Source organism: Barbatula barbatula, assembly GCF_947034865.1.
Source record: "Barbatula barbatula genome assembly, chromosome: 6".
In the NCBI taxonomy this organism is placed as follows: domain Eukaryota; kingdom Metazoa; phylum Chordata; class Actinopteri; order Cypriniformes; family Nemacheilidae; genus Barbatula; species Barbatula barbatula.
In genome coordinates this window covers 1455153-1481024 of record NC_136765.1, presented here as the reverse complement: position 1 = coordinate 1481024, position 25872 = coordinate 1455153, and the positions used below count along the sequence as shown (strand labels likewise).

Genomic DNA, 25872 nt, shown 5'->3' with positions numbered 1-25872 from the left:
ATTTAAATGGACAAATTGATGTCTGTCTGACAAGTAAGATCTAAACCATTGTAGTGCCTGTCCCTCAATACAGGTATAATTGTGTAAGCGATCTAGAAGTATGTTATGGTCTACGGTATCGAACGCAGCACTAAGGTCAAGCAGGACCAGGAGTGAGATGTTACCTTTATCTGATGCTATAAGCAGGTCGCAGTTTCAGTGCTATGATGCGATCTAAAGCCTGACTGAAACTTTTCGTGCATGTTGTTATTTTGTAAGAAAGAGCACAACTGAGTACACACTACTTTTCTAGTATTTTAGACAGGTATAGGAGATTTGAAATCGGTCTATAGTTTCCTAGTTCATTTGGATCTAAGTTTGGTTTCTTGATAAGTGGCTTAATGACGGCCATCTTAAAGGGTCCTGGGACATGGCCTAGCTTAATTGACGAGTTAATAATGTTGTAAATGGGCTCAATTGCAACAGGTAGTAACTATTTTAATAATTTAGTTGGTATGGGGTCTATAAGCAAGTTGTAGGTTTAGAAGTTGCTATAAGTTGAATTAAATCTTCCTGTTTTATAGGTGAAAAACGCTGAAGCCTTTGTTTTGGAGTGATGGTTGGTGCTAATTCATAGGACAGATTTGGAGGCTGAGTTTTTACAATTTTGTCACGAATGTTTTCGATTTTCTCTGTAAAAAATATCATGATGCTACCGAGGTGCGGTGGAATAGCCAGGTCAGGTGGTGTTTATTTGTTAATTTAGCGACTGTGCTAAATAGAAACCTTGGATTGTTTTGTTGGTTTCTATGAGGTTACGAAGGTGCTCAGCCTTTGCTGCTTTTAGTGCCTTTTTATAACAATTTGCACTCTCTTTCCACGCCATTTTAAAGACTTCTAATTGAGATTTTATCCATTTGCGCTCTAGTTTACGTGTTTCTCTTTTAAGGGCACGAGTGGTGCTATTGTTCCATGGTGCAATATTTTTCTCATTAATCTTTTTGACTTCGTAGGTGCAACAGCTTCTAATGTATTAGAGAAAATAGTACCCAATTTCCTGGTCATGTCATCGAGTGATTCTTTATTTATTGGTATGGTTATTAAAGGAGTCAGATCTGGCAAGCTCTTTGCGAAGCTATCTTTAGTAGCGGAGGTGATTGTTCTACCCTGTCGATAACGAGTTAAAGGGCTGATTCCTGACGTGCGCAAAGTACCCGTTATAAGATAGTGATCGGTGACATCGTCGCTTTGAGGCATAATATCTATTTTGGTTAGATCGGATCCGTGAGATATAATTAGGTCTAGTGTATGATTAAATCGATGAGTGGGTCCTTTAATGTGTTGTATTACCCCAAAAGATTGTAATAGTTCTGTAAACGCCAGTGCTAATGCATCGTTAGCGCTATCTACCTGGATATTTAAATCTCCGACAATTAGTACTTTATCAACGTTAACCAATAGGTCCGATAGGAAGTCCGCAAACTCTTTGAGAAAATCAGTATAGGGACCAGGGGGTCTATACACCGTAGCCAATGTAAAAGAAAGCAATGGTTTTTTACTTTTGTTAGGAATAATTATGTTCAACGCAAGCACTTCAAATGATTTAAATGTATGCTCTTATCTCTGAGTTACAGGAAGAAAGTTTCTAAATATTGTAGCGACGCCGCCACCCCGACCAACCGGACGTGGCTCATGCATATAACAGTAACTTGGTGGGGTACACTCGTTTAGGCCGAAATAATCATTTGGTTTAAGCCAGGTCTCGGTAAGACAGAGTATATCAAAACTGTTGTCCGTGGTCATTTCTTTTACAATAACTGCCTTTGAATTTAGTGATCTAATATTAAGTAGGCCGAACTTAATAAATTGGTTTTGGTTGTTTATTACATTGTCTTCAGGTTTAATCGATGCTCGAACGATCAGATTTTTTCTCTGACTTTTGCCAAAATTTTTACTTTGTAGTATTATTCGGGGGACACATATAGTCTCTATATATTTGGAAACAGTAACATTTATAGCAGTTGATGCGCACATACTATGGTTAAAGTTTTGACTTACCTGAGGGAGACATAGTCAACAGGTGCGTAGCGCCTTCGAGATGTTGTCGGACAGGAGAGCCGCTCCGATGCTGCTGGGGTGCAGGCCGTCGGGGCGGAAGAGCCTAGGTCGCTCCCAGAACAGATCAAAATTATTTACAAAGAGCAGCTTCTGTTCAATACACCATGACATCAACCATTAATTAAGTGAAAAAAGTCTACTGAACTTATCATTCCCTCGTCGGTAGGTAGGCAGCGGTCCTGATACGATAATCCTCACTGTGGGCGATGCGTTGCGTACCGTCTCGATCAGACTCCTGAAGTCCCTCTTCAGGATCTCCGACTGCCGCATTCTGACGTCGTTCACTCCCGCGTGCAGCACGACAGCTTCGACGTTAGCGTTGTCCTTCAGGATCGCAGGTACCTGCGCAGACACATCAAGAACACGAGCGCCGGGAAAATAGTGAGTGCACACCTTACCTTTAGTGGAGGAAGCGCTTACGTTCCGGACAATCGAGTCTCCGATGATCACAGCGTTGCATTCGGTCTCGCAGAGGGCGGCAAAGCGGTTCCTGGTCTGGATCTCGAAGACCGGTGGCGGCAGCTGAGTCATCTCACCGGTCCTGGCTTGCGCCTTTCACCGTTGGTGTGCCGGTGCAGGAGTGAAGTTCATTTGGGCTGGTCGTGTTCTCTTAGCCTGGGCTCTGTGCAGAGAAACACGCGGAGTAGAAGTGGAAGAAGTATTATAATCGCGATGAAAACTTACCGCGGATTTGCGAGCTTCAGCACAGGATGTTTCCAGCACGGTTATACGTTTTCGCAGCCGTGTTTGCTTCTCAAGTAAATCCTGGATCTGCTTCTCCACAGCCTCCAATTCCGACTGAAGCGCAAGCGTTTCCTCATCTGCACTCAAAGGTACAAACACGTCTGAAGCATTAGCATTAGCCATTAGTGATGTAATAATGAGAACAGCGAGTTAAATAGGTCACTTTCACTTAAGAAGTATGCAGGCTGGTAATGCTAATAGCCTAAGGGCTAACACAGAATGATCCGATACAAATAATTTATCAGTACGTTTAACAACGGTTTTTGTTTATGCTATACTTAAGGATAGGTTTCACTCTCGCTTAATAACAATTTAAGACACAATTCTTCAAGATGTAACAAGAATTATTAGATTTGAAAGAGCTCCCGCTCAAAACACGCGCTCTCAGTAAACTCTCAGCAAACTCTCAGCAAACAGGAAATGACGTCCACTCAGCAAACAGGAAATCTCTCAGACTGAATGTCAATAAAATATAAAATACCTTGCAAGGTAACTCATCCTCTCTGTGTGTTGCATTTGTTTAAAGTGTTTAAAACTGACCTTGATTAAGGAATAAGAAAATTCCACGACAATTTGGCGACGAGGCATGGGATCACAAGGCTGACGGAGAACGGACTAGAGTTGACTGATCATCCTGGACATATCAAATCCAGCTCTAACCCCATACAGGGACGAGAGAACTCTACTCCGGACTCCAAGCTGACGTGATCCCAAGAGAACTCAGTGCAAGGCACGAATGTGAAAAACGGTGAGTCAAAAAGATTCTAAACAGCCTAAATAGATTCTAAACAGAATCATGAATGAGAGGGGGGACTACTCAGAACCGTGAATGAGAGGGGGGACTACTCAGAATCGTGTTAGATTCTAAACAGCCTGATTAAAGAGGGGCGGCTACTCAGAATCGTTTTAGATTCTAAACAGCCTGATTAAAGAGGGGCGGCTACTCAGAATCGTTTTAGATTCTAAACAGCCTGATTAAAGAGGGGCGGCTACTCAGAATCGTGGAAAAATGGGGCAAGGAAGATCCCATGTGAATATGGATAAACCAACATACAGAGAAATAAGGGAAAATTGGGGAATGGGAAGTTTACAAGGTGTACCCTATTTAAAAGAAAAAGAAAAAGAAAACTTTCCAGAAAACGGTACATTTAGTACCACAAAATTAGAGAAAATAAGAAAACAAAAAAAAGAGATATTTAAAATGTCTAAAAAAGAAAGGGAAAAATATGATGAAGCATGTAAATGTTTAGAATTATGGGAGAAGGAAGCAAATAGACGTGACTATGTTTTTAAAGAAAAGGCTTTGGAAGAATTGCCACCCCCGAAAACTCCATTGTACCCTGTTTTGCCTGAGTATAATGATTTAACCCCTCTGTCTTCTTTACCCCCATCCATGACTTGTTACAAACACCAACCGGAGGATGATTGTGTCCCTCCTCACCGACATCTGAACCCGATCGAGGCAGCTCCAGTGCCCCCACCAGTGTCTCCACCAGCACCAGTGCCGTCTCCACCACAGCCTGTATTGCATCAAAAGCAAGAAACAGTGCAGCCAGCACCGACAGACAAAGAACTTTTGACATTTAGCAAAGAATTCTCACCCTCAATGAAAGAATTAGAGAGACTGTTGAAAGTCAAACTGAAACCATCTGACCTAAGAAAGTTACAGGGTAAATGGCCTGTGGAGGATTTCTTGGCCAGGCTGGAGGAAGTATTTAAAGAACATTCTGGACTTCAACCTGATTCAGACGGACCGGACATTGGTCCGTTCGAAAGACATCTCAGATCCGCTTTTCTGCGGAACCTCAGAGGAGAGCTGGGACGAGAAGTGGAAAAATCGTGCATCGAGCCAGATCGCGCAATAATGAGTGAGATCGTCCGTCATGCTGTACAGGCCGAAAGACAAACAGGCAAGAAAGAGCTTAGGAGGAAACACACACAAGATAAAGAACTCTACATGGCTCTAATGAATATCGGAGGAGAACACGGAAGAAAAGGAAGATGTCTAGGGAGAGGAGGTTTTAAACCCTCTAGTAATTATGATCCAGAGAAGTGTTTCAATTGTGGAAAAACGGGACATTGGCGCAGTGCCTGCCGTGAGCCTCCAGGAGCGCGGAGGTCAAAGAAAAGGGAGATTGAAGTGAGGAGGTGAGGCATTTTGTCCGAGGGTGGTGAGTATGATTTCCCTTAGCATATGCAATGAAGAAATGCTTTTTCCTACTGTATGCAATGAAGATCTGCTTAGCTCACATTCCATGATGAATGAAACCGCTTTCTGAACTTTGCTAAAATGCACAATGCTTGTGTGCAACAAACCGCTTGAATTTTTGATAGATTCAGGGGCAACAAATAGCCCACTGTGATTCACAAGAAGTGTTTCAATTTGCCAGAGTCTAAACTAGCTGTGTTTTCCCTAAATGCTAGTGGCTCTAATGTAAAATAATTGATGTCAAAAGGGTGCAATGTGAGTTGGGGAGTGACAAATTTCAACACAGGTTTCTCATGTCTGACTGCTGCCCGATTCATTTGCTGGGCAGAGTCATAATGTGTATGATGACAGATTGAGCATGATACCAACACGACCCAAGTGCAGCGCTCGTACAGCTGTAGGATGTAATATTGAATTACATAAGTACGATGTAGAAAGTTTTGCCTCACAGAGCCTCATGACGTTGATTGTAATGGTGTGGGGAGCTGTGGGTGTTTTGCTGACAAATGTGCGCACACCATAGAATGGGTTAAAAGGGACGACGTGCAATATTCAAATTTGTTGCACGCCCATTGTGAGAATCATGCCTGCCTGTCAGCAACAAGGGGACTTGAAGTGTTTTCACACACAAAAAATATTAATGAAGAGTATTGACATACCAGACATTTTGGGAAAGGTGCCCTTTCAACTGTTGGTAACAGGAAAATATTATGTTGGGTTGATTAGGAACTGTGAGCCTGTTGTGATAACGCCCAAGGGTAATTTTCGTCCATGCAAACAGCAATACCCCCTCAAACCAGAAGCCCTCAATGGCATGAGGCCAATATTTAATGAGTTTAAAAAGATTAAAAAATAAAGGCATAGTTGTGCCATGTCCAAATTTACCGGTGCACAGGCCTTTGTTTCCAGTTTAAAAGATAAGAGAAAAGAACACAAAGTAAATGTCTCCAAAGTCCAGCTGGCAAAACGTTTTGTTCATTTTTGGGTCACGAAATGACTGACCGCGGCAGACAGCTGTCCGCAAAGCGTCTGCAATTACAGACATCGCAAGTCCAAAAGCAAAGAAGCAATTGATATCATTTTGGGACCATCATTTTTAGGGACAGCAGAGCTTATCGAGCTTATATTATCACACGCGCATGCGAATTAGCAAAGAATAAAAATATAGACATTCACACAGATAGTAGAAATGCATTTGGTGTAACTCATGATTTTGGAACACTGTGGAAACACAGAAACTTTTTAAAAGCTGATGGTAAAAACATTCTTAATCACACACAGGTTGCTGATATGCTATCTGCCATTCTTCTCTCATCAGCCATTGTTGTGTGTGATGGTGACACACACACTTTTGTATCTGAAACAATTTCTACAGGAAGCCGACGAGCTGACCTTGCAGCAAAGCAAGCAACATCAGAGACGGACAGATTTTCTCCAGAAATCACTAACAAAACTCTTTCTCTTGCAGAGATGCAAACATTTTGCAGAACCAGCTGAGCGTGCACTCTGGAAGAAGTGCTCATGTAAATACACAGACAATGTTTGGGGGGCCCAAATGGCCTCAAAATGATTGAAAAAAACTATAAACAGCATTCACACCAGTAAAAGAGTGCGTACGCATGGTCATGTCTGTAGGGTGCACATTAATTCAGAGCAAGTTTATTTTTTATAAACCCTGATATGTGCATGAAAGATTATATATGGACATTTCTAGGCCTATTTTGTTTATATGCATCATTAATAAATGAGGATGCAAGGAGACCTGTTTTCCGGTTTCTGCCTGTGATGTGAAAAAGGCCAGAGCTGTAAGCCTCACATCCGATATGTGGACATCTCTTCATATGGATGCCTGTTTGGCAGTGACATGTCATTCTATAAATGAAAATGATCAGATGTCCACAGTTTTACTGGGGTGGGAACGTTTTCAAATGCTCACACTTCTGCAAATATATCTGAAGTGAAGACCACTTTGAAGGAGGAGTGGGGCATTCAAAACAAAGTTAGATGTCTGGTAACTGATGCTGCTGCCAACATGAAAACATGTGCTGGCGTCCTTAATCTGTGCCAGACAAAACAGCACAGCACATGCTCTTAACCTGGTTGTGAAGAAGGCAATAGAACAAACATCAGGATTAGTGGATATTACACTAAAGGCTCACACAAGGTCCAGCTCAACAGCGAGATAAATATTATTGGTGTTACAAAATCAGATGCCAAATCCTAAAATGATCCAGGAGGTGGATACGCGTTGGAACAGCACATATGCCACGTTAGAGCGTCTCTTTGCTCAGAGGGAGCCAGTAGATGCTGCTTTGGTAACTTTGAAGACAACCCTCACACCTTTGACCTCAGAAGAGTACCAGATATAAATGAATGTCTTGGTGTAATGTGTCACTTCAAGGAGTGTCAGGGTCAAAGGTTATTCCACTAATACCAATGCTGAGGCACATAATTACCTCAAAGACCTCACAGGTTCAAGATGAGACAGCAATTGTGCAACAGCCTCATAAGACTTCTTTCTGAGCGGATGTCTACATAAGAGACTGTGAATGTCATGACTCAATTTTGCTTGATCCACGCTTTAAATCTCCAGGTCTCTGCATTCAGTCAAATGCACAGACTGCTGTGAAACGCCTCACAGAAGAATATGATGCAATCATACGTGCAGCTCTAAACACACCATCAGCATCCTCTCAGATCCCTTCATCTGAACCAGAGACCACAGGAGTCACATGCAGCGATGTGTCCCACTCAGGTACTGTTTGTTGTATAGAGTGTGTGTGTGTGTGTGTGTGTGTGTGTGTTTCATTACATTTGAGATGGATCATGCATAAAGCAATTGCAGATAATAACATCAATTCTCTTATAACTTTATTTGTATTGTTTCATCTACCAGGTCTGCGGGATCTACTGCACAGCCATGTGGTGGAAACCAGGAAAATGAAAAGCGCAGCTGCAGACGCCACAGTTGAAGTTCAGCTCTACCTCAGTGACTCAAATATTCAAGAACTGAAGATCCGTTGCATTTCTGGATCACACAGAAGTGTGTCTATCTCCATCTTTATTGCACTAGAATCTGAATGCAATTCTGCCTCCTCAGTCACACGTGAGAGAATATTTTCCAATGCAGGTGAAGCTTTAAATAAAACAAGAAACAGACTTTGCCCTCGCAGTGTTGAACAAATCCTGTTCCTTAATAAACATCTTTAATTTCTTCTATTATAAGAACTTTACTCCCCAGTTCACAAGCACGTCATAATCCCACAATAATGTTATTTTATTTTATCATAGATGTCTATATGAGCCTTACCTATGGACTCATAGATTGAGGACTAAAGCTTAAGTTTATGTGAAATCGGCTGCGTGTGTTGATCAAAACAGATTCTTAAAGATAGTTTCTGTAAAGGTAAATTACTAATATATGAATACATTCATCAATAGGCTCATGTGTACCACAACAACACAGAAAATCACATGTTTATTGCTTTTGGGTTTTCAAAGCGATTTATTACATGAAACAATCAAACAAACAGACAGACAGACAGCACATTCACCGTTTGACCACAAGATGTCGTTATTGTGCGCAGAAGTGCAGTGACCGAGACACATACAAGACATTGCAATGAATGACAGAATGAACTAGATTTAAATAGACAGTCGATGAGGTTAAACAGGCACAGCTGAATCTAATGAGGTATGAGTCCAATGGATTGTGGAAAATGAAGTCCAGGGTGGATATCAACTATCATATGAGCGCCCTCTACTGGCGCACAAGATGCCGGATCTCGTGTCGAAAGGTCTTGTCCTCAAGATACATTAAGTTCTGTGAGTCTGCTCATCCAGGAAGTGCACGCATGTGTAACATCTTATAATAGGAAATCAAATAACTGTATTTATTTCCATAAGGGAGACTATGTATTTTGAAACGTACATGACTCACAATTTTTATGCATAGACCTTAGAGATGTATAATAAAAACACAATAAATCCTATACAATACAAGGATGATGGTAAAGAAGAGAACGAGGTGTGTATATTGTGGTTCAAGCCCATGCACTCATATTTACAGTTTGATGAGGATATGCGATTGAATAAGATAGAAATGAAAAACTGTTCTGCAGCTGCGTTATTCATTTATTACATTTATTCAGCAACTTAATGTCCCATGCATGTGTGTTTGGGTTTATTTGAATAAATAAATAAACATTCGGTGTAAACATGTAAAGCAGAATTTAGTGTTATCAAGACGAGCAAATTATTATTTTCTTTCTCCTAAATGTAAACCCAAAGTATGCGATAGTTACATAACAACAAAAAAAAACTGCGTCAGTTCTGTCACGTGATTCTCGGAATCGAAAGTAAAACTGTTAGGAGAGAAGCTGCCCCAGGCATGATCGACCTTCAGAAAGTATTTTAAAACCTCGAGCTATAGACTTTACTTTACGCTCGTATAGATTTTTACGTGTTTTACACGTCACGTTTGAAATACTTGTAGCCTATATTTCTTTTTCTTCGTAGAATCAATCAGATCGCTTTTTGTCAGACTAGTGCACTTAAAGACACATCTAGTGCACATCTAGTACACTTAAAAAGAAGTTAAGATTTTCAGAACTCGAAGGGGTTTCTCTTGGAAGTGGACAAGACAGGAATCAGACTGAAAAGTAAGTTGAAATAACTGTCAGTCATTTTATATGAAATGTGATTTGAATCAAGCGGCCTTGTTTCTTAATTTTTTTTAACATTTCAATTGACCGAATAATACAATGGGCTGAAGCCGCACATAAATCGCTCGAACAAACCTTTGGGAATGACTCGACTGTTAAAACATTAAAAAGTAAAAACAGTGTTTTTGTTGCTTTTGCTAAATAGAAAGTATCCTCGTGTTGATACAGTGTATATATATATATAGCCTAGAGATATAGCCTATTTTCTCATTCACCCTGTAAGTTTGCCTATAATGCGTAATTTTTGTGTAATAATATGTTGTTACTATATCATATTTTGGGTTAATTTCAAATACTTATTATGGAAGTTTTTTTTTCATTCATGACATCAATCTTATCAGTTATCTAATACACCTAAATGAGTAAATGGGAAGTACATAATGCAAAAAAAACCTTATAAAGGAGTTAGAATTTGCTCAGGTTATGACGACAATGATTGAACATGCAAGAGTGCACTTTGAACTGTATTATAGAGTTTTTTCAGATTCAAGTGAACAAAGTGACACATTAACAGGGGTAACACTCAAGTACTGTTAATGGGTCTAATAAAAAAATCGCTCGTGTGGGATACAGGGTGAGACTTAAAGCAAGCCTATAACCGCACATTTTCTAGATTCTGAAGGTTTCTTTCAGAGAGATGTGGCAAAACAGGTTATCATCTTCCACTTCAGACCCCTGTGAATGAGGTGAGGAGAGATGAACTAATCAAACCCCTTCAAGAAATACAAAATAACTATCAATTGTCCTTGGTCTGGAGCTCCCTGCCAGATTTCCCCAATGGACTAAAGATGATCATGAGAAAGGTTAAAGATCAGCCCAGAATTATACGGAAGAAGCTTGTTAATGATTTCAAGACAGTTTGGACCCAAGTTAGCATTTGGTTACACGCTATGCCACAATAAAAACCTCAACATGATTCAGAAGGGGCTTTGGAGATATTGCTGGGAGACAAATTAACTCCTGTTTTTGGGGGCAGAGAAATGCTGACCATCCCTACAGATAAGCTCAGTGTTGGAAACATTCTGCTGTAGGGCTTTTTCTTTGCTCGGGTACTGTCATGAATGGTCTAGGAAGAACCCAAGTGCAGGCAGACACGGGGATGAAGGGGTTAACAAAGTTTATTTTAACCATAAACAAAACAAAAACCCACAAGGGAGTAAAACAAGACAAATAATAGTGACGACCAAGACACAGACTAACTAGACTGGGAAAATAAACACTAAGGACAAGACTAGACTAACTCACCAAAACACAAGGTAACAACTAGAGACACGATGCAAGCATAATCCATAAAACAATCTTCAGATAAGGTCGCGCATGATGTAAGACATACAAAAGGATACAACATACAATGAATGAGCACAGGGACCCGTTTCAGAAAGCAGGGTAAGTGCAAACTCAGTGTTAGTTAACCCCAGAAAACGGGATACTCTGGGTTTTCAGTTTCAGAACGCGAGGTATATCAAACCCGTGACCGCGGGGTAAGTCAAGCCTGTTTCAGAAATCAAGGTATCTTATACTTAGAGTGAGTAACCATAGTAACCTACTCTGTGAACCTAACCTGGTCAGGAGCAGGTTTTATTCCACTAACCCGTTTTTTCATTCGTTTTCCTTAATCGCGCACAAGTTCGTAACAGACATTAAATGTCCGTTTATTCAGGAACCCTTAGAGGAGGAAGCTGCGTTCATTCAGAGAGAGTTACATTTACGTCGGGAGAGAATATATGGTGAAGCCACGTTTGGATGTTTTATTGTATGCGGAGGATTCTTTATTTGAGCGGCACAGTTTTTCTTTACAGTCCATTAAATATATTCATAATCTGCTTCATCCTTACATCACAAACCTCACTCGTCGTGGCTGCGCTCTTACATCTGAGCAGATTCTCTGTATGGCCTTATGTGTCTTTGCTAACGGAAGCTTTCTTTACAACACGGGGGATGCAGAACACGTTAGCAAGGCAACTGTATGCAGAGCAGTAAGAAAAGTGTGCATCGCTCTCAAGCACTTTCTATACATTTGTGTTAAGTTTCCTGTGAGAGCCATCAAAGAGGAGTTTCATAGGATTGCAGGTGAATGGTGAAAGTCTTTCTGAATTAGGCTGATCAAATAAATGTGCTCTTGCTGCCAACTCTAATAATTCAAATACCCTTTAGGATTTCCCATTGTGATTGGGTGCACATTTAAAAGGTCCCACTCGCCCCGCTCTGCGCGGGCTTCGAACTGCCATCGGTCAGAACGAGAGACGGGCACTCTAACCACGAGCCTAACGACCGCAGTTAGGTCGTTGGCCAGTTTTCGCTGGGATAACTGGGATAACGAGCATGGCCAGTTTTTTGTCTTCTATAGCCACAGTGCTCGGTTCTCATATCCTCATAACTTTCAAGGCCAAGCGCATTTAAACTCACCGGACTGAATGATGTTTTTATATTTTATTTTCAGCTGCTGCCATGTTCTTTTTATTGCAAAAGGATTGCACCTACATGACAAAAATCTTAGGTATATATGTGTTTATATAGATATATAATATCTCTTACATGTAAATGTGTATATATATACACATATATATATAGTGCCTCCAATTCACTGAAAGGAAATAAACGGAGCGCTTTTTGTCACGTGCCGTTGCCAAGGTGAATCGTGTTATCTTCGCTCAATTGATGATGTCTTTTTAAAGCCGCGGTGAACACGCGTAACCTAGAGTAAACTTACTCAGAGTGGATTGAACTCATTGAAACCAGCTGTTCTGAAACAGAAAACTCAGAGTAGAGATTATCTGAGTAAATCAACTCAGAGTTCATATTTTAACTCAGTGTTGCTTGAACCTCCTTATTGAAACGGGTCCCAGGACAATGATGTTTTAAAGGGAAACAAACACAGGATAATTAACAAGGAGCAGGTATATGTAATGAAACACTAATGGAAAGGCTAATGAGACGAAAGGGCGGGAAAGACCGATGAGACACGAGAAAGCACATGGCAAGTCAATATCAAAACAAAGCCATGTCTTTCTCACACAAAACCTAAGGCTATGCCATGACTCCGCTGCAAGACCAAGAAATAATTGGCAATTCTTAACGGAGAAATATAATAAAGTAATTTCCAAACATTGTTTCATAAGGTACAGACAGACACAAACCATGAGTAAAATCAAACAACCAAACAATTATAAAAACGTCCTGGTTACGGATATAACCTTGGTTCCCTGATGGAGGGAACGAGTTGTTATGTCAAGACTGACAGAATGGGGTTTGACTTGAGAACCTACTATCTCCAATTGTACTTTTGAAAAGGCCAATGAACTTGGAGAATGGGAATGTGCCCATTCATTCACCTTATGGGCTTTGGAAACTGAGAGGCACGTGTCGTTCCCTCCATTACCGAAACCAAGACGTTATATCGACAGTCAACCTAGTGATTGGTGCTCTTGCCCAAGTGACCCTGCTCACGACTGCGGGAGACGAATTAATCCATATTGAAAACAGACAACACAATCATATGCTGTTATGAGCAGTATAAAAAACATTTGGTTCGTTTTGAAACAAAATTGGAACAAATTATAATATGAATGGGAAACACTGACACTGGGTGTATTTACCTTTAGAATTGCATTTTAACTAATTTCATGTAACTAAATGAAAGCCTAGTTAACCAAATTTTTTCTGGGAAACCAGAAAGAGATTCTTGATGTAAAGGCATCAACAAAAGATTGATTGGTTGATACATCCCAATGTAATGTTGTTTTTTTATTGCATGATTCTACTCCAAATTCTGTATTTCTTTAGTGTCTGAATTTTTTTCAGAAATTTACACTACGACTGTGATCTCCGGGTCATGATGTAATGATGTGATGTCAGAGGACTGAGTAAGGAACTTTTGAGGACTGAACCTCTGAGATGAGTCACCCAGGTGAGCAGAGGTAAGCAATTTCATTTAAATACATTTTGTTTGTACAGCACCTTTTGCAATTTTGCATACATTTAGGTAGTGGTTAATAAAGTAAAGAATACAAGGAATTATGATGTATTTTTTAAGACGATTTATTTTTCACGAAACATAGTTACTTTCATACATTTTAAGCAAAATTGTAAAAAAATCAAAACCATGCCATGTCAGAGAAGTTTTAATATATTTTGAACATAGTATGCGTTCCTCAAGGACCACAGTGCTACAAAAACAAGGCAGGAGTAGGAGCAGTGTCGAAAACTGCACATGCGTCACTCCTTCCCTGTTCCCTATAATGACATTTCAGTACACTATATGGGGAAAAGGTAAACGATAATGAGTAAGCGATTTCGGACATTTATGTATGCTTTAGACAGCACTGTTGAAGACATTAATCATGTAAATAAAGCTCCTTTTACACCAGCCAACAACTGGGATAATATCAAGGGAAATAAAAAAAAACATCTACATATATTCTGTTTTATTTACGCTTTGAACTTCATTTTTTTTAAACCCCTCCGTTTTCCTAATCCACACTACAACGCGAAAAAACGTGTTTTCAAATGTATTGCGTGAAAAACGTGAAAAACAAATGTAATGTTTTTCAAAAAGCTCAGTTTTCGTTAACATAATGCAGTCTCAGTGTGGACGAAAGGCCAAAACGGACAGAAAAAGCACGGTGTCGGTGTTAGTCTGATTGGATATGAAAAGTCAGTTGTAAAGACGGAGTAACTTTGGATTCATTGTGTTAATGTTGTCTTACAGGTAAAAAGACAGATTTCCATTGCTTGTGTGCAGGCCCCTCACAACACCCCCATCCCCTCCACCTTTAAGAATAATTAAGTATTTTGAAAATTTTAACAAATTAATGATATAAATAGAAAGTCTGTTTCAATTTGAAATAGTTTAAACATTTTGGAGCAGCTATTTCTTTTTTGTAATTTTTAAAACAATTCTACAGTAACACAGCCATCACTTTTCAACGAGTATATTTACATTTACATTTATTCATTTGGCAGACGCTTTTATCCAAAGCAACTTACAAGTACTTTTATTTTTACTGCAGAGCAATCAGGGGCAGTCAGGACCTGCTGGCACTGAGATTCGAACCGGTAACCTTCTGATCACAAGCCCAATGCTAGGCCATAGCTGACCCCGTCAGTATATATTTTCAATGGGAAAAAAGCAAAGCACCATCATAAATAAATGACTTAAAATCAGGCAGCTGCAGGAAAGTCTTTATTCTCTTTATAGCCTACATTCAGAGACTGTACAAATAGGCTATAACTTTAGTTTTTTGCTGTCTGTATGGCGGACAAGTGTATTTGGATACTTTAGGTGTGTTCCACTTCAAAAGAAAGAAAGAATCTCAGACTATTTTGGCCAAAGTAGGGGTTGACAAAATCTTATTATCAGGTACAAGTCCAGTTGCATTTTAACTAAGAAACTAAATAATGTAGAAATGAAACACTGCTTATTCACTGTATTAAATAAACACACTGATTTAAAATAAAGGAAAAAACTTCTTTAGTCAAGAGCAGTTCATTATTTTGTATTTTGTTGTTTTATTAACATTGATGACAAAAACAGCAGAAGGGTTTTTAGTCTATACATAAAGGATAATGTAATGCAGCCAGAGAATAAGCCTGACACGACCCGAAGCGGATGGTTGTTCTTGTCAATGACAGCCTGCAGGAACTGGCCCTTGTTGCTATTTTCCTTGGAGGCTTCTAGTGTGATGCCTTTGAACACGCATGATGTTATCCTCACTTCTGCCTTTGCTAGTGACTTTCCTGGTGTTGTTTTCATGGCCTCCAGGACCTCTATAGTCAAATGAGTCCACCGGAGATTCTTGGCATTTAGGTTTACATTTATTCATCTGGCAGACGCTTTTATCCAAAGCGACTTACAAGTAGTTTTTTACAGTGGCACATTACTGCAGAGCAATCAGGGGTAAAGTATCATGACCTGCTGGCACTGAGTTTCGAACCAGCAACCTTCTGATCTAACCTCTAGGCCACAGCTGACCCCAGAACAAAGCCTGTGCTGCTGAGTTCCCTTTCTGTCAGTCTCTCGACGTTGTGTCGACAGAATGGGGTTTGACTTGAGAACCTACCTTCTCTGACTGACTTGAACAGGCCAATGAGAATTGGCGAATGAAATTTGCATGCCGGACTCCGCCCCCGGATATCCGGGTATAAAAGGGAGCCGGCGTGCCGCATTCATTCACCTTTTGTTCTTCGGAGCCTTCGCATCTCATGCTGACGACTTCGCAGAATCATCCTACGTGTTGCTGGTCTTACGACGTGGTGCAGCGGACTGTCCCGTTTCCTGTGACTTCCCCTGGGCGTCTCGGCAATCTCCAAGGCATCTCTCTAAAGAGCGAGCCCTTTTCAGGGCTTAGAGTATTTTCCAGCGCGGCATGTCCCGCTGTGCTCGTGGGTGCGGCGCACTCATCGAGGAAGGGGACGGACACGATGTCTGCCTCGTGTGTCTGGGACTCCAGCACGCTGAGGCAGCGTTTGTGGATACATCTTGCCCGCACTGCGGGCGGATGGTAATTCAGACGTTGCGTTCACGGGTAGCTGCGTTCTTCCGAGAATCAGCCGCCACCTCGGCTGCTTCCCGTTCTGCGGCAGCAGTGGCATCAGCCCTGCCGTCCGCTTCGGCGAGCACCGAGGGTGATCGGGGACTTACCGTGAGCCTCAATCCGTCAGCCATTGAGGGCAGCTAAGGGCTATGTCGACATCCCTCAGGTGGAACGTGCAGTCGCGGTGCACCTGTGCCCGCAGACAGCTGCCACCTGGAGAGATCGACCAAGGCTCCCTTCCAAGGCGTGTAAGTTTTCGGCATCGCTGGTGTCGAAGGCTTACAACGCTGCGGGTCAAGCTGCCTCGGCTCTTCACGCTATGGCCATCCTGCAGGTCCATCAGGCCAAGGCGTTGAAGGAGTTACACGAGGGAAAGTCCGACCCAGGGATTATGCAGGAGCTCCGCACCGCCACTGACCTCGCTCTACGGGCGACAAAGGTGACGGCGCGAGCCCTGGGTCGTACGATGTCCACATTAGTGGTCCAGGAGAGACACCTATGGCTGAACCTTGCGCAGATGCGGGACGCTGAGAAGGTTCGCTTTCTCGACGCCCCCATCGCGCAGGGGGGACTGTTTGGTGATACGGTCGAGGACTTCTCCCAGCAGTTCTCGACTGTAAAGAAGCAGACGGAGGCGATAAGACATATCCTGCCCCGCCGCGACCCGGCCGCCTATCGTCCGTCGAGGTCCCGCGCGGCGTCTGCTTCCCAGCAGCCCCGCCCCTCTCCGACTCAGACTCCGGCCCCAGCGCCCCCTGCACAGGCGGCCTCCCGGAGAAGGACGTCGTCGAGGAGAGCACCATCCCGTCACCAACCTCCGCGGAAGCAGAAGCGTTCCTGACGGGGTGAACCCAGGGAGATCGAGGTCACCGGGCCCGACCCTGGCAACTACATCGCTAGAGGGTCGGACTGGGACGGTGCCTGCCCCGTCCCAGCAACACCAGCCGGGCCCTTTTCAGGGCCTGGCGCCCACATTCTCACAGAAAGAGCTTTCTCTCTCCCTGGGTCTTTCCCACAGCCGCTCTCACCCTCCGCAGGACGGTGCTCGGCAACCCCACGTGGTGTTTCGGCGAGACACACGCTTGGGTATCACTCTCAGTGGCCACCAGCACCCTCAGTCAGATGGTGCGGTATGCCGCGATGTCGCCCGACAGGCACCTCGGCAGAGCCGCTCTCCTCCCCGGGGTTTCCCCCACGGCGAGGGAGCCGTACTGCCAGCCATCGAACCACCCCCCACGGGGGCAATGAATCAGATCGAACCTTTGGTCCCCCTGTCTCGGTACCTGGGAGCCTGGTTGGCTCTTCCCAGACCAGCACGGTGGCTAGAGAGAACGATCCGTCTCGGCTATGCGATTCAGTTCGCCAGGCGCCCACCCAAGTTTCGGGGCATCCTCTTCACATCAGTGGGAGTAGATGCTCCCGTGCTTCGGGCCGAGGTCGCTACCCTTCTGGCGAAGGGGGCGATCGAGCTCGTCCCTCTGGCCGAGATGTACTCCGGGTTTTACAGCCCGTATTTCATTGTCCCCAAGAAAGGTGGCGGGTTGCGCCCAATCTTGGATCTGCGTACCCTGAACAGGCACCTACACAAGCTGCCGTTCAGGATGCTAACGCAGAAGCGCATCCTGACGTCCGTCAGGCGTCAGGATTGGTTCATGGCGATCGACCTGAAGGACGCGTACTTCCATGTGTCCATCCTCCCTCGTCACCGGCCGTTCCTACGGTTCGCTTTCGAGGGACAGGCATATCAGTACCGCGTCCTCCCATTTGGTCTGTCCCTGTCTCCTCGAGCCTTTACGAAGGTCGTGGAGGCCGCCCTCACTCCCCTCAGGGAGCAGGGGGTGCGCATACTCAACTATCTCGACGACTGGCTCATCTTGGCGCACTCGCGAGATCTGTTGTGTACACACAGGGACCTGGTGCTCCGGCACCTAGACCATTTGGGGTTACAGGTCAACCGAGAGAAGAGCAAGCTCTCCCCTGTGCAGAGCATCCTTTTCCTCGGTATGGAACTCGACTCTGTCTCCATGGTGGCGCGTCCCTCTTCCGAGCGTGCCCAGTCGGTGCTGACCTGCCTGAGGAGCTTCAGGCAGCAGCCAGCGGTCCCCCTGAAACGTTTTCAGAGGCTCCTGGGACACATGGCGTCCTCGGCGGGGGTGGTCCCCCTCGGGTTGATGCACATGAGACCGCTACAGCACTGGCTACAGAGCAGAGTTCCTTGGAGTGCGTGGCACACCGGCAGCAGGCGCATCTCGATCACGCCCTGCTGCCGGCGCACCCTAACCCCATGGTCTTCAATGACCTTTTTGCGGACAGGGGTCCCCCTTGGGCAGGTTTCGAGGCGCGTCGTGGTGACGACCGACGCCTCCCTGCAGGGTTGGGGTGCGGTGTGCAACGGGCACGCAGTGTCGGGTCTCTGGACGGGCCCCCGCCTGCGCTGGCATATCAATCGCCTAGAGTTGTTGGCGGTGCTGCTTGCACTGAGGAGGTTCCTTCCCCTCGTGCAGGACAAGCACGTGCTGGTGCGGTCGGACAGCACGACTGCTGTGGCGTATATCAACCCACCGGGTGGTTTTCGTTCACGGCAGCTATCGCAACTCGCCCGACGCCTCCTCCTGTGGAGCCAGCAGGTGACGAAGTCCCTGTTAGCCACTCACATCCCGGGCGACCTGAACCAGACAGCCGATGCGCTCTCTCGTCAGTCGACGCCCCGTGGAGAGTGGCGGCTCCACCCCCGCGCAGTCCAGCTCATTTGGGTGCAGTTCGGGCAGGCACAGGTGGACCTGTTCGCCTCCCTGGACACCACCCATTGCCCGCTTTGGTACTCCCTGACCGAGGGCCCCCTCGGCACGGATGCCTTGGCGCACAGCTGGCCGCGGGACAAGCGGAAGTACGCCTTCCCCCCAGTGAGCCTCATTGCACACGTCCTGTGCAAGGTCAGGGAAGAGGAGCATCAAGTGCTACTAGTTGCGCCTTACTGGCCCAACCGGACTTGGTTCTCGGAGCTAATGCTCCTGACGACAACTCCCCCCTGGCAGATTCCCCTGACGAAGGACCTTCTTTCTCAGGGGAAGGGCACGTTGTGGCATCCGAGACCAGACCTCTGGAACCTCCATGTCTGGCCCCTGGACGGGACGAGGAGATCCTGAGTGGTCTACCCCCAGCGGTGGTAGAGACCATTGTTCAGGCTAGGGCCCCGGCCACGAGGCGGTTATACGCTTTTAAGTGGCGCCTCTTCTCGTCCTGGTGTTCTTCTCGTGGAGAAGACCCACGGATATGCTCGATTGGGAGCGTGCTGTCCTTCCTGCAGTCGAGACTCGAGAACAATCTCTCCCCTTCCACGCTGAAAGTGTATGTAGCCGCAATTGCCGCTCATCACGAACCAGTTAGTGGGAAGTCTCTGGGGCAGCACGACCTGGTCGTTAGGTTCCTGAGGGGCGCGAGAAGGCTGAATCCGGCCCGTCCGCGCTCCGTTCCCTCTTGGGACCTCAATGTGGTCCTGGTGGGCCTCCAGAGGCCCCCCTTCGAGCCCCTCGGAGTTGCCGCTCTTTCTCATCTCTCGATGAAGACGGCTCTCCTAGTGGCGCTCGCTTCCATCAAGAGGGTAGGGGACCTACAAGCATTTTCCGTGGCCACGGATTGCCTAGAGTTCGGGCCTGGTCAATCTCACGTTATCCTGAGACCCAGGCCGGGCTACGTGCCCAAAGTTCCCACCACTCCCTTCCGGGACCAGGTGGTGAACCTGCAGGCGCTCCCTTCTGGGGAGGAAGACCCAACCCCTTCCGTGTTGTGCCCAGTACGCGCGCTGCGCCTCTACTTGGACCGCACGCAGAGCTTCAGGAGCTCTGACCAGCTCTTTGTCTGTTTTGGAGGTCAGCACAAGGGGAGGGCTGTCTCCAAACAGAGGTTGGCGCACTGGATCGTGGACGCCATCACTATGGCCGATCACAGGATCTCCCGTGCCCTCTGGCAGACATATGTAGAGCTGCGGGTTGGGCTACGCCCAGCACCTTCGCGAGGTTCTACAGCCTCCGCGTGGAACCGGTATCTGCCAGAGTCTTACGAGACACCGCCAGGTAAGTCCGGCAGCCGGTGGGCGTACGCCTGCGATAGCACCCCTCCACAGGTGAGACGTGGTGCTATCCAGCCTCCCCTCTTCCCCCCACATGGGCGAAGAGCAGGCATTCCATCCATCACTAAGCACTCCTCGGCGGCGGGCTCGGCGGAGCAGCCCTGCCTCCCTTGGCCTGTTTCTGAGCTCTAGCAGTGACTCAAACGAGGCCTAGTGCTCCACACGTAGTAACCCCCCCACAGGGCGGTTCCGTCTGTTGTCTTCTCATGAATGGCTCTCAATCGATGGCCCATGACCTCTCCCAGGTGTACTGCACCTGCTCGCGACACCCTCTCGTGTCTGCATGTTCCCACGTGCTCTCCCCTATCTGGTGAGACCGTGTGTGGGTCTCCACTAAACTCCTCCCTGCGGTAGGAAGTGGTCTCCGTAGCGCGTTCCCTCAGGGGGGAATGACGCTTCCCAGTGGCCCTTACGGTGCCGGGCGGCTTCTCGCTGTTAAGAGAACTAGGCCGCCGTCCGTGACGGCCGGAGGAAGGGGCTCCCATCTTGTAGGTAAGCTCTGGACCCCTTCCCTTCCACTGGAAGGTTGCAATTCATGCTAAAGCGCCCACGTTTGACACGCCCAGGCCAGTCAACGTCGCTTCGCGAGGAATTGTGACGCGGCACAGTGCTGTGGCGTTTTCCGAGGAACCCCATTCTGTCGACACAACGTCGAGAGACCGACAGAAAGGGAACGTCTCGGTTACGTATGTAACCTCCGTTCCCTGATGGAGGGAACGAGACGTTGTGTCCTTCATGCCACAACGCTGGCCGCCCGCTGCAGCAGTCGGGGCAAGATCCTCAGGCTCCTCAGCACAAAAGGTGAATGAATGCGGCACGCCGGCTCCCTTTTATACCCGGATATCCGGGGGCGGAGTCCGGCATGCAGATTTCATTCGCCAATTCTCATTGGCCTGTTCAAGTCAGTCAGAGAAGGTAGGTTCTCAAGTCAAACCCCATTCTGTCGACACAACGTCTCGTTCCCTCCATCAGGGAACGGAGGTTACATACGTAACCGAGACGTTTCCTCAATAGGCCACTGCATTTTTGCAGTGAACCATTCTGCTGTTGTGTGGCAAGTGCTGGAAAGTCCTGCCAAACAGCTCTGACAGTGCTGAAACTGCTGTCAACCCAGCGAATGGAGAAAATGTGCTCAATCTTCATCAGTGAGATGTTAACATAAGTGGCAGCATCATGGAGCAGTCGGGCATTTTTTGGAGATTGGTGGTAAATCGTATACAACTTTGAATTGAAGATTTCAAAGTGGTTACATCCAGTTACAGACTTGCATGTGTGGCGCACAGTAGGCTTTTGGCAGAAAGAAACTAGAAGACAGGGAGAGAAAGCAAGAAGAGAGAGAGAGAGAAAGAGTCAAAGGAGGAAGAGAGTCGACTACGCCACCCTGGTCACTAAGCCAGGGAAGTATCCTAATGAGGACACACAGGTTTGGTTTTTCCTTTACACAGAGACCCTGATACGTGGGTATCAGAAAAGTACAAAATAGTATTTATTTAACAAACGTACAATACTGGGACCCGTTTCAGAAAGCAGGGTAAGTGCAAACTCAGTGTTAGTTAACCCCAGAAAACGGGATACTCTGGGTTTTCAGTTTCAGAACGCGAGGTATATCAAACCCGTGACCGCGGGGTAAGTCAAGCCCGTTTCAGAAATCAAGGTATCTTATACTTAGAGTGAGTAACCATAGTAACCTACTCTGTGAACCTAACCTGGTCAGGAGCAGGTTTTATTCCACTAACCCGAGGTTTGTTACAATCTCCGCCCCTTTTAGAAGCGCGAGCGGTGTTGAATTGCCTTCGCCGTTTGTTTATTCATTCGTTTTCCTTAATCGCGCACAAGTTACACAGACGTCTGTTCATTCAGAGAGAGTTAAATTTACGTCGGGAGAGTATATATGGTGAAGCCCCGTTTGGATGTTTTATCATATCCGGAGGATTATTTATTTGAGCGATACCGTTTTTCTTTACAGTCCATTAAATATATCCACACTCTGCTTCATCCTTACATCACAAACCAAACTCGTCGTGGTCGCGCTCTTACATCTGAGCAGATTCTCTGTTACGTTTCTTTACGATTGGAAGCTTTCTATATAACACCGGGGATGCAGAACACGTTAGCAAGGCAACTGTATGCAGAGCAGTAAGAAAAGTGTGCATCGCTCTCAAGCACTTTTTATACATTTGTGTTAAGTTTCCTGTGAGAGCCATCAAAGAGGAGTTTCATAGGACTGCAGGTGAAGGGTGAACGTCTTTCTGAATTAGGCTGATCAAATAAATGTGGTCTTGCTGCCACCTCTGGAATTAGATAATAATTCAAATACCCTTAAGGATTTCCCATTGTGATAGGGTGCACATTTAAAAGGTCCCACTCGCCCAGTTCTGCGCGGGCTTCGAACTGCCGTCGGTCCGAATGAGAGACGGGCGCTCTAACGAGGAGGCTAAAGACCGCAGTCCCTATTGCGTCTGTCCCTATAGCGTCTCTGTTGGTCGGGGAGTGAGGCTTACACACTGCACAGCTCCTCACTAGCTGGCCTCCGTTACACATAGCTGGAGCAGGGGCAAGCATGGCCAGTTTTCTGTCTTCTACAGCCACAGTGCTCGGTTCTCATGTCCTCATAACTTTCAAGGCCAGTTTGTTAAATATATCAAACATTTCCCATCCTACTAGCAAGAGCATTTAAACTCACCAGACTGAAGGATGTTTTTATATTATATTTTTAGCTGCTGCCATGTTCTTTTTATTGCAGAAGGATTGCACCTACATGACAAAAATCTTAGGTATATATGTATATATATATATATACAGTGCCTCCTATTCTATTGGCGAGAAATAAACGGAGCGCTTTTTGTCACGTGGCGTTGCCATGGTGAATCGTGTTATCTTCGCTCAATTAATGATGTCTTTTTAAAGCCGCGATGAACGCGTGTAACCTAGAGTAAACTTACTCAGAGTGGATTGAACTCATTGAAACCAGCTGTTCTGAAACAGAAAACTCAGAGTAGAGATTATCTGAGTAAATCAACTCAGAGTTCATACTTTAACTCAGTGTTGCTTGAACCTCCTTATTGAAACGGGTCCCTGGTATGTAAGGCAATTAGGCTCAATCATAAATACCACAAAATAATAATAAAATATTATCAGGACTCGAGATTACCAGAAGCAGGACGAGCTAGTGCCAGACTTCACCAGCGTAATCGATCGTCAAGGAGCCCCCACACGTGCACTACACTTCACACACACGTCAAACAAGATCAAGCCCTATGGGTTGTAGACTACACACTGTGCATCCGGACCCACCACCAAAAATGCCAACTAGCCCTCCTGCTTCGGACTCACAGTGCCTGAAACACAAGAAAGCAAATTATAAAACAAAATTATAATTGTTCTTTCACATATGGTTACCCAATTTACAAGATACAATATGCAAAACAAACAAAATAACAAAAGAAAGGAAGGATGATCCACTCAAACCTACACCCATCGGGGTTCAGTAATTGTGCATAGACACTGTCACCAACCTGTCCCAGCTGAACAGGCGGGTTTCCGCTGGCAACCCCTCTTTCCCTTTCAGCATTCGTATTACTCCTTACGGATCTATACCGGATCTCAAAGTCAAAAGCCGCCAACTGGGAAGACCAGCGCTGTTCTGCCACCCCGAGTTTCGCCGAGGTCAAATGACTGAGAGGAATATTATCCCTAAAGACCAACACACAGAATTTCTCGGTCATGGCCCACTTGAGCGCACAAAACTCCAACTTCATGGAGTTATAGTTATCCATATTGCACTCAGTGGGCCTGAGACTGCGACTTGCATATGCAATGGGTACCCTACCCTCGTACTCCTGTGAGAGGACTGCTCCCAACCCTCCATGACTAGCGTCCACCTCCAGGATGGAAGGCAAAGAGAAATCTGCATATGCAAGCACCGGGGCCGTGGTTAACCTCCCTTTTAATTCCTCAAAGCCCAACTGACACTGCTCATCTCAAGCACCCTCAAAACTTAACTCAGTTCGTTTCTTAGAAGTTTCTCACGAGACAACTCAGCCACCAGCCTATGCAGGGGGGCTGCCAATTTAGCAAACCCCTCCACAAAACGCCGGTAGTAACTGGCAAATCCAAGAAATGAGCGCAATTCAGTGACGTTAGATGGACCATGCCACTGAGCCACAGCTTCAATCTTACCAGGGTCGGTTGCAACTCCCCGGGCTGATATAATATGACCCAAATACTTCACCTCTGTCTGAAAAACCGCTCGGCTCAAGACCATCTCCAGACTCTCCAAGTGCTGCTCTACAGAGGAAGAAAACACAACAATGTCATCCAAAAACAACAGTAATGATTGACACTGCTGGTCACCAAATAACCGCTGCATAAGTCGCTGGAACGTGCTGGGGGCATTGCAGAGCCCAAATGGCATCCGATTCCACTCGAATAACCCGAATGGGGTGCAAAAAGGGTTTTTTGGCTTATCCCCCTCTGACATGGGAACCTGATTGTACCCACTGGTTAAATCAAGAATGGAAAACCAGCGGGCACCAGTCAGGGCGTCCAGCGACTCCTCAATTCAAGGCAATGGAAAGGCGTCCTTCCTTGTTTTAGAATTTAATAGATGGTAGTCCACACAAATGCTAGACTACGGTCCTTTTTTTTACTAGCACAATTGGAGAGGCATAGGGGCTGCAGCTCTCCCGCACTACCTGAGCAGCCATCAACTGAATAATGTGTACTCTCACCACTTCATACTCAGATGGGGGAATTCGATGATACCGCTGTCGAACCGGGGTGTCATCTATCAGTGGAATGTTATGTACAATGATATTAGTGCACCCCAAATCCCCTTCAAAAGCAGAAAAAAACGATTCATACTTCACCAGGAGAGCCTTAACCTTACGTTGCTCCTCTCTGGACAGGAGGGACAAATCCAACGCATCAATTTGGCCTGGAACAGTTGGAATACTCAGAGGAGCAATAGACCACACCCTAAAGGATGTAGACTTCACTTCAGTGACACCTGGGGGCAAACTGACCACATTCACATTCGTTAAAGTACCTATTATTCGGCGAGGGAAAAGCAAAACATCCCTACGTTAACCACTGGAACATACACAGTGCCGTTAACATTTCGGAACAAGGCAGGAGAAATCAATAACCCCATGGGTAGTCCTAATTCTGGAGGTTCAAGGAGTGCAGTAACGTTGGAATACTGCTCCGAACAAGTTGCCGCTACCAGTTTAATGGTGCCACCGGGTATACAGTATGCCCGAGGACCGCAGGTCATAACCAGACCTGTTTCTTCAACTGGAGGAAGAGTGCTGGTTTGATGACAATATTGCAATGCCCGAACAACAGGGATGGGAGCACTCACTACTGGTGGAAACTCAAACAGAGAGGGGCAGTGTTGTCCCAACAGCCACTGGTAACACTTACCCAGTACTATCA

The 25872-nt window shown here is 45.5% G+C and overlaps 1 protein-coding gene across 1 annotated transcript in view; it reads left to right on the top strand.

Moving 5' to 3' along the window:
• Positions 1–9378: 9378 nt before the first annotated feature.
• The window catches only part of LOC306895610 (NACHT, LRR and PYD domains-containing protein 3-like), a 183581-nt gene continuing 167087 nt past the window's right edge, over positions 9379–25872 (top strand). The window contains exons 1-2 of the mRNA XM_079458980.1: positions 9379–9711; positions 13576–13691. Of these exons, the coding sequence (XP_079315106.1) occupies positions 13669–13691 (23 nt within the window). The 5' untranslated portion in view covers positions 9379–9711; positions 13576–13668. The remainder of the gene's footprint in view (positions 9712–13575; positions 13692–25872) is intronic.